At 40.0% G+C, this 8578-nt stretch overlaps 2 protein-coding genes across 2 annotated transcripts in view; one reads left to right on the forward strand and one right to left on the reverse strand.

Moving 5' to 3' along the window:
- Positions 1-155: 155 nt before the first annotated feature.
- vrtn (vertebrae development associated) lies at positions 156-3885 on the forward strand (the record flags this gene model as incomplete). Its single annotated transcript, XM_024291991.2, is given in 2 exon segments — positions 156-499; positions 1149-3885. Coding segments are annotated over 2 exon segments (2105 nt in total), but the record flags the coding sequence as incomplete, so codon positions are not given.
- Positions 3886-5894: 2009 nt separating this feature from the next.
- Positions 5895-8578, reverse strand: part of gnpat (glyceronephosphate O-acyltransferase) — a 12718-nt gene continuing 10034 nt past the window's right edge. Inside the window, exons 14-17 of the mRNA XM_024290594.2 lie at positions 7802-7901; positions 7631-7724; positions 6831-6895; positions 5895-6757 (exon numbers count right to left, since the gene is read on the reverse strand). Coding sequence (XP_024146362.1) covers positions 6714-6757; positions 6831-6895; positions 7631-7724; positions 7802-7901 — 303 coding nt within the window. The 3' untranslated portion in view covers positions 5895-6713. The remainder of the gene's footprint in view (positions 6758-6830; positions 6896-7630; positions 7725-7801; positions 7902-8578) is intronic.

Genomic DNA, 8578 nt, shown 5'->3' on the forward strand with positions numbered 1-8578 from the left:
TAAAAAAAAAAAAAAAAAAGTTATAACAGCTGATGTTCAAATTCTTAATTAACATTTAGTGTAAAAAATGACTTTAATAGTCCGTTTTGCTCCAAAATTATATTAAACTAAAATCAAATTCTGTTTTTTTTCCCTCTCATTTTTCTAATTTCCAGCAGTGCCCGAAGGTCCAACCAGACCTGCAGGGATGGTCCAGAGGAAAGATGTGGTGCTGTCCGTCCTCCTGCAGCTCCAGGAGGCCACAGAGAGCTCCGGCCTGGATGCTCTGACCGGACTGGCTCTGGAGGTCCAGCAAGTCCTTGCTCCCTTCCAGCTCCCAGCAGCCCCCTGTCAGGAGCTGCCAGAGTGGGTCAGCGTGGATGAAAAGGCCAGGGGGTTGTACCCCGCTGATGCACCCAGGGGTCTCCTGCCGCTGAATTGCAACGGGGAAGGCAACTTGCTGTTTGATGCCGTGAGCATGTTGCTTGTGGGTTCCACTGCACTTAGCTTGGAGCTACAGGTGAGAAGAGAGTGATACACACTTAGATGTAATTCAAAGTGTAGACCACATGTGTCAAAGTCAAGGCCCAGGGACTGGATCCGGCCCTAAGCTTTTATTTATTTATTTATTTTTTTAGTTTTTACGCTAATTTGGCATTTAGCTAATATTTTTGCTGGCTTTCAGCTTCAGTGTTTTCAGCTATCAATTTCAGCTTCTTCAGTGGCCAAATTCAGCTTACAGCATTCACACAAAATTCAGCTTACAGCATTCACACTAGGGTTATCGCATGTAATGCTACCTATCTAGTTCATAATTATGTTAAAAAGTTTTTAAAAATTTTGTTTTAGAGTGTTAAATAAATATTTATCCTGTTCGACCTGCAACCTAAAGTGTGTTATGGATTTTGGCCCCTTGTGCGATTGAGTTTGACACCCCTGATGTAGGCAATTCTTTTAATGCATATTATTTTTCTGTAATATGCAACACTGTGGTTAATCAATCCACATTTTTGGCTATTCACTAAAACATTTTTAATACTTTTCAGTTGAAATCTTTTGGTTGAATCAGAAAACATTATTTCTTTTGGATTCCAAGAAGATAATTTATGTAAAAATAATGTATTTTTCATTTTAAGGTGTATTCAGCTGTTGAATATGTTGACTTTCAGGTGCGGACTGTGGTGGAAATGGTGCTCTGGAAGAGCTACTACTTGTCTGGGATGATCGATTCAAAAATGATGCTTCAGGCTGTTCGCTTCAGTCTGAGTGCAGAAGAGTCTGAAGACATGGTCAACTTGCCGCCGTCAGTCCTGGAGGCCATCTTTGATGCGGACGTCAAGGCCTCCTGCTTCCCTGGCTCGTATGCTAACATGTGGCACGTGTACGCCCTGTCGTCGGTTCTTCGGTTCAACATCTACTCCATCTATCCTATGTTCAACCTGAAGATCAGACCCTACTTCAACAGACTCATACGCCCGAGAGCCAGACCTGAACACTCGGAACTTCAAACTATACACGTCATGTGGTCTGGGGAGCTGCAGGCCGAGTCGCTGTTCAGACCTAATTACTTTGTGGCTCTAGTTGAGCTCAGTCCCCACATGTCTGTCAGTCTTGACCTAGAGTGCAGGGCGTCTCAGACTAACAGCAGGGAGCAGGCAAACCGTGAACAGCAGCTGTCCTTCCCAAACCTTAAGGACAAGTACAACATCACCAAGAGGACCTTTTACCGCTGGAAGAGGCAGACGCAGGAACACTGCAAGAAGTCGGCCGCCCGGTACGAAGCAAAGTACTTCCTCCAGGCTTGTTACTTGGAGGGCAAGTTCATTCCTCTACACCAGTTTAAGAAATTTTTCCCAGAGATCTCCAGATCATCATACTATAACTGGAAACAAGAGCTGCTGAAAACCGGAGGGAACTTCACGTCTTCTTCAGCCGGGGAGATCAGCCCTGGAGAGAGCACAGAGCAGGAGGCCTGGTCATCGCCTGAAGCCAACCAGGACGAGGCCGAGCACCATGACAACGTTGCCAGGATGTTCGGCCTCAACCTCGGCAAGCTGGATGCAGAGCGAGCTCACAATGTGGCGCACATGCAAGAAGCCAAGCGCTGCTTGCAGAACTACATCACCATGAACACCTCCTTCCCTTTCCGGATCTTCAAGAGAAACTTTCCAGGAATCTCCAGATCAACCTACTACAACTGGAGGAGAGAAGCAATGCTCTTTAACAGAGGCTACAAAGGAACTGTTGGCAGCAGCTCGGACAGCTCGGACGCCGACAAGAGCCAGAGTCCTATAAGCGGGGCATCGGCGCTGCCCAGCGAGACCCAGACCCTAGTGCCCAAAGCTCGGATTATCAGGAGAAAACACAGAAGCTTCAGGCTGGCGTACTTGAGCAAAAAGCAGCTCAGAGAATTGGCAAAGTTGCACGTTCAGAAGTCCAAATGGTCTCTGACAAAGTTCAAGCTCAAGTTCCCGGCCATGTCCTCTTGTTTCTATTGGCTGTGGCGCAGCAGCGAGAACCACAAAGCTAATATGAGGATCGGCCAAACTGTGGAGACCAGCGCTCCGGAGAGCCAAGGGAGCTCGTCCAAAGAGCAGCTCCTTTTGGAGAATCTGGAGAATCCCAGTCATCTCCCTGTGGCCTTGGCCCACAATCACCAGGAGAGTTCTCCACTCCCTTCTTTTGATGTTGCACATTCGACACAGATCTTCCACAGGAATGTGCCGGTGGTTGAGCACGTGTTTGGCATGGATGTTGTGGCACTGGCCAACTTCAAGGCCAAGGCCAAGCTCTTCCTGCAGCAACGTTTCGAGGAGAAGTCCTTTCCCACCTTTAAGGAATTCCGCTCATACTTCCCGTTCACTGCGCGCTCCACCTACTACATGTGGAAGCGAGCTCTGCACCATGGGGTGTCGCTGGTGCACGGGTGAGTGAGGCTTCCGGTGCACTGGAAACCTGCCCAGGCAGGTGTAACAATAGAAATATGCCCCAGCTTTGAAAAAACTACCTACTCCTGATAGGAGACTGTGAAAAGTAGTACCGATGAATGTCCCCCTCTTGTCCCCCCTCCAACTCAGACCATTCCTCCCTCCTGGACATTTGCACGTGTGTGAAAAGACGCTGAGTCAGGGCTATTGAAACCCTGCGTGCTGCCCCCTCCAAGGCGAAAGGCAGTTCAAAGCAGCTTTTTAAGGGAAGGGGGGTTTCATCTTCATTCCAGGCCTTCCCTTTCATTGGAATTGCTTTTTGCAGCACCAACTGGAGACAAGTCAGTTTCATGTTCGATCCAGCAGGGTTTCTATCACTTAATGGTTCTTCATCTCAGGGATCTTCTAGCTTGAAGAACAGGTTTTATCCGATTTGCACTGAAGTGCCTTCGAAAGCCGATGGACGTATTTCTTCACGCATTGAGTTGCTGTTAAACTTGATCATGAACTGAATGTAGATCTGTACCTTCCTTCTTTATTTTAAAACTACCTATTTTAGCCTCGAGTTGCTTCTATTTCACATGTATTTATTGTTTTTACTGTAGGTCCTAAGTGGGTGCTGCTAACACTTGATCGTCTCAACGACATTTGATGGTATTTAATCCCTAGAGAGATCCTGAGGGATCCACTAAGTTATGAAAAATGAGGGATTTTTTTGGAACAGGTCAAACTCGCCCAGGAATGAAGGAACAGCACATGTGGGGTTTTGTTAGCTATTGTGCTCATGCTAATGATCAAGCGGGGGAAGGGCTAATTTTATGTATGCAAGGGACAGAGGTGAGATAAGAACAGGAACACTCAGGAGTATGGAGGAGGGTGGGGGTTCTGGTTTTTACAGTCTGGAGACAATCAATCATAACCCTTTTCCTTTGAGTTTCTGTAAACTGCTGAATGTGCAAATAAAGGGAAACCAAAAACAGTGGCTTGTCTTTATTTTATTTGGTTTGTAGAGTTTAAAAAAAAAAAGTTTGTTAGAATTTTAGTTTGTGGTGGATTAACCCCTTAACACCGGAGCTCCAGTGTATAAGTTCTTTGATTTCGCGCCGCTTTTCTCCTTAAGAATCTACTGGAATTATTGTGTTAACAATTGAAATGTTGCAATATGTTAAAGATTTTGTGTTTAACCGTCACCAATGATGCCTCAGGTGTTAAACCACAAAAAATGTATTTTTTCTACTGCTTATAGTCTTGGTACGGAGCCCCCAAAGAGACATCAAATTACAAAATAAATGTTTTTGCCTAAAAATACATACAGTTAAAGATTGTTTTTTAACTTCAATTTTCTAGGTAAAAAAATGTCCTGGTTAGTTACTGGTGTGCACAAGATAGTAACTGAAAAAATGCTTTTTCTAAAAATTGAAGTCAAAACAATTTCTAAAAAAATAAATATTCACTGGTACGCCACCAGTTACTATCAGTAGCACATCAGTCAGTAAATATTTTTTTTACTTCAATTCTTTTTTTTTTTTTGTCCCTTTAGGGGCTACGTACTTCGGGGAGTAATACACACAATATTATTAAACACATGTTTTCTAAATGTTCCCCAACAATTGGTTGAGCAGGAGGTTAAATGATTAATATAATGGAATGGAATACAGTTAAGTACTACTTTGGGAAAATTAGACATATTAATGAAAAAGGCTATTTCTAAAATAATTACATTTATTCATTTATTTGATGACTTTTTTGAAATGAAGGCTTTCCTTGACATGAGTCAAAGCAAATGGGAGCCCTTAAAAAAACTAGTCCATTATTCTAGAACAGGTGTCCTAAACTGGCAGGTTATTTGTTAAGTTATTAAGAAAGTTCAATGTCTACTAAGGAAAATCTTCTCCATGTCCACACTTCTTTGATGATCGCTTTGTATTTGCTCTGATGTTTTAGCTTTATACTTAAAACTGCATTTGTTATTCATTGGATCTGGTCATTAGAAAATTAGCAGCTGTTGCTAGCGTTGTTAGCTCCTGTAATTTCACAGATGATATTGCTTAGTAGTACATAGACATAAACAAATGTTCAACAAACTTGTTCAGTATGCATAGACAATGGATCAAAAACATAGAAAGTGGATGCGAAAACATATTTTTGGTCCAAATGGAACCCCATACAGCCCAGACTCCACCTTCAGGCCACAAGAGAAATTTGTTTTCCCCATCTGAGCTGGAATCTGAGTCAAAACTGCAGCTGGAAGCTCTGATATTGGACTAGTAATGTTAGCATGTGGGTATGAGGGGCTGTAAGCTAGCAGGACATTACACCAGTGATTTAAAGTCCAACTCTGATCATGTTTAAAAGTAAAAGAGTTCCCAGTGTTCTTTTAATTCTGAGTTTTCTGAGCGTCATGTGTTTGGACAAGTCTGAGCAGACGGTTGACTATATTTATCTTCTAGATACCCCGTGCAGATGTAAAGAACAAAGAAGACATTAAAAGTATCTCTCACAAAATCTTTACTTTCACAGATGCTTCATTTTGTGTTAGCTCGTAACTAAATTTGAAACAGATCCTTCAAATATACTTAGGTGTAGATATGTGCACAAACATGTTTACATTTTGACTTAAATTACTAAAATAAATCATTATTCATTTGGAAGCACCAGAATGTATATGAATGAGCTGGATGCTCCCATTAACTGCCCCGGGACGATAAAAAAAAGTGTGTCAGCGTGAAATAATAAAAGGGATTTAGAAATAAATAAAATAAAAAACAGCTTTTGGAGTAAAAATAAGAAATATATTTAAAAAAAAAGTATATCTTAAAGCTTTATTACAACCCAAATCCTGCATTTTGAAACATTATATGTTTGGTAATTTATTTTCTTTGTCTTATAATTAAAACATTTTTTTCTCCATTGTTTAGGTTTTAATAAAGAAAAAACTATCAATCTTGGCATTCTACTGAAGAAAGAAGACATTTCTTACACCTGAAAAAGTATTGCAAAACATTTTTATTAACACACACATTAGCTTTTCTCAAAATTAAACATTAAAAGGCTTCAGAGCCGAACAATTTAAGGCATAAATTCACACACAAAAATCAAGCTCAGACATTAAAGCACACCTGAATGTTCACCATGTGTCATCAGTAGATTCATGATTTCTGGAACATTTTAATGCTTTCTGTTCAAGTATCTCCATTGGAATTTTGGCGTTATAGTTTAATTTCAATTTTTTTAGGACTCAAAATTGATCAGATGTGATATTCAGCCCATATTTATGCACATAAACTACCACTAAGGAAAAGACAAATAACCTCAGTTTACACGTTTTAAACAAACCAAACTCCAATCTGGAAACTTCCCCTGAGTGTTTTTAAATCCCTCATTCAGAGACATTGGATAAGAAATCACAGTAATGCTGCATATTTGTTCTTCTTTTTTTAACTTTATGTGAATACAAAATAAGTATAAACAATATGAATATTAATTTTTGACAATATGTGAAACAGATTTAGAAAGAAACATCAGAGTTTGGCATACGGGGGTAACAGTTCCTCCACTGCATTATGTTTATCTGCAGTTTGTTGGCAACAGACCTCAAATATTTTACTTAAACTGGAAAATCAAAACAGCAAGTTAAAAGAATAAAGTGCAAAAGAGCCACAAACCGACAGGAGAGGAAAAACTGCATACATTATTTTGGAATAAAGCTCTTGAAAAATCTGCTTTTACTGAATGTTAAAAATAGTACTTAAAAAAATGGAGGATGTGAATATTTGTGGCGTTTTCTTTAGCCTGTTGGGTGAATAGTTACAGGTGAGCTCGCAGAGCCTTCTGCGTGGACAGTCTTCCTCCTGAGAAGACAAAGGCAACATTTGTTGGAAAATTGCAGCTGAAGATGATGCTTTTGTGCAGCTTGTTTCATACCCAGAGTGTCCTCCAGGGAGTTCACCATCACCCGGTTGACCTTCAGGGCGCCAGGCTCCTCCCCCCTGGAAAGACAAATCTCGTTAGCCGCACCAAGAATGACAGTTAATCGGAAAACGTCCTTAAAATGTTAGAAAAAAAAAAGTATAAAGAAAAAGCTGCAACTCTCCACGGAATATTCTTTAATCTTGTTTTTGTTTTTATTAATTTTTTCCTGACATTTTTCTGACCAATCAGATGCCTCAATAAAAGCATGTGGTATCACATCAAATATTTGACAGATTTTGTGTGGCCCACATTCAATTGAGAAGACAAGCTGACTCCTGATTGGTGAGATTGGTTGCCATAGAAACAGACCGTCAGACCATCTTGGACCAATCGCTGCTCACTGATGACGTCTGGCTCCGACGTCCATGTCGGAAAAAATTAGCTAACGAATTGACTTAATTTAGTTGGAGCTGGAAGTGAGTCATTTTCAACAGGTGATGTCACACTCTCTCAGTCCAGTTCTCTTTATACAATCATTGAATTAAAGCTTGTTTTACTGACAGAAAATATTCCCATCTTCTCATTTTATCACAATTCAAAATTTTTAGAGGTAAAACTCAGAGTGAAAAAGAGCATAGAGCCGCGCAAATTTTCCTAAAAGCAGTTTGTGTCCCAACATTTGTACTTGGTTTGAGTTCAATCCAGTTATTTACGTAGTTGAAAAAAATCTGTGAGCAGAGAGGCCTTCTGTTTATCCTCAAAACGGAAATGCATCCATATGTAAGACATACAGGTGAGCGAAACAAACGCACCCTTGAACCTTTTGCACCGCTCCAAGTCTCAGCAACGCCGCCAGAGCGTTCCTCTGCAGGTCTGAAGATAACACCTCAGGGTATCTTAGTCTGCCTGAAGACACAAAAAAGGATCAACTTTCAGAAACACACACACAAAAACTGCAAATAACAAAAAGAAAAAGTACAAACCTTTTAGAAGATGTTTGATGATAAACTCCCGGACGGCAGGAACAAAACGTCTTTCAGTCAGAGCTTCTGTAGCGTCTTCACACAGGAACCTGCAGACCAACTGACAAAAGAACACCAGCAGACATCAAACCATCTGCAATAGCAACTAACTTTTAAAGACATTTAAGATCAAAAAGTTTATTTAGAGCTTAAAATGTGGAAATTACTTCTTAAGGTAAAAATTAACCAATTTGAATGATTAGAAAAAAAACTCAACACTTTCTAATAGGGTGCCCTTCATTGTGCATTAAGTAAGGTTGAATAATTAATTAACAGTTAACTAATAATTCATACTTTTAATAATACAACTTAATGCATAAAAATGTCTGTTACACATTCCTTGATGAATACATTATGCTTAATTATGCATTAAATAACTTTAATAAAGGGAAACTTTGTTACAGTGTTAATGAAAAAACTAAGACATAAAAAATTATGCAAATGCTTTTAATTTGAAATATCCTGTAGAATTCTGGTCATCCAAAAACCGCTTTAGAGAAATTAATCTAAAAGGAAAAGAGCAAACAATATAAAATAAATACTGACAAAGACGAAGTTAAGAACCAGATTTATAGCATTACCAGCGATAATGCTGGTGTGAATTCTGTAAGCTGAATGTGGCTGCTGAAGATGATAGTGCTGATAGGTGAAAATGCTGACGCTGATAGCTAGCTAAAAATGCAGAAGCTCATAGCTGAAAAGGCTAAAGCCGAAAGCTTGCTAAAATATTAGCTAAAT

The sequence above is a fragment of the Oryzias melastigma genome, linkage group LG24 (assembly GCF_002922805.2).
Source record: "Oryzias melastigma strain HK-1 linkage group LG24, ASM292280v2, whole genome shotgun sequence".
Taxonomy (NCBI): Eukaryota; Metazoa; Chordata; class Actinopteri; order Beloniformes; family Adrianichthyidae; genus Oryzias; species Oryzias melastigma.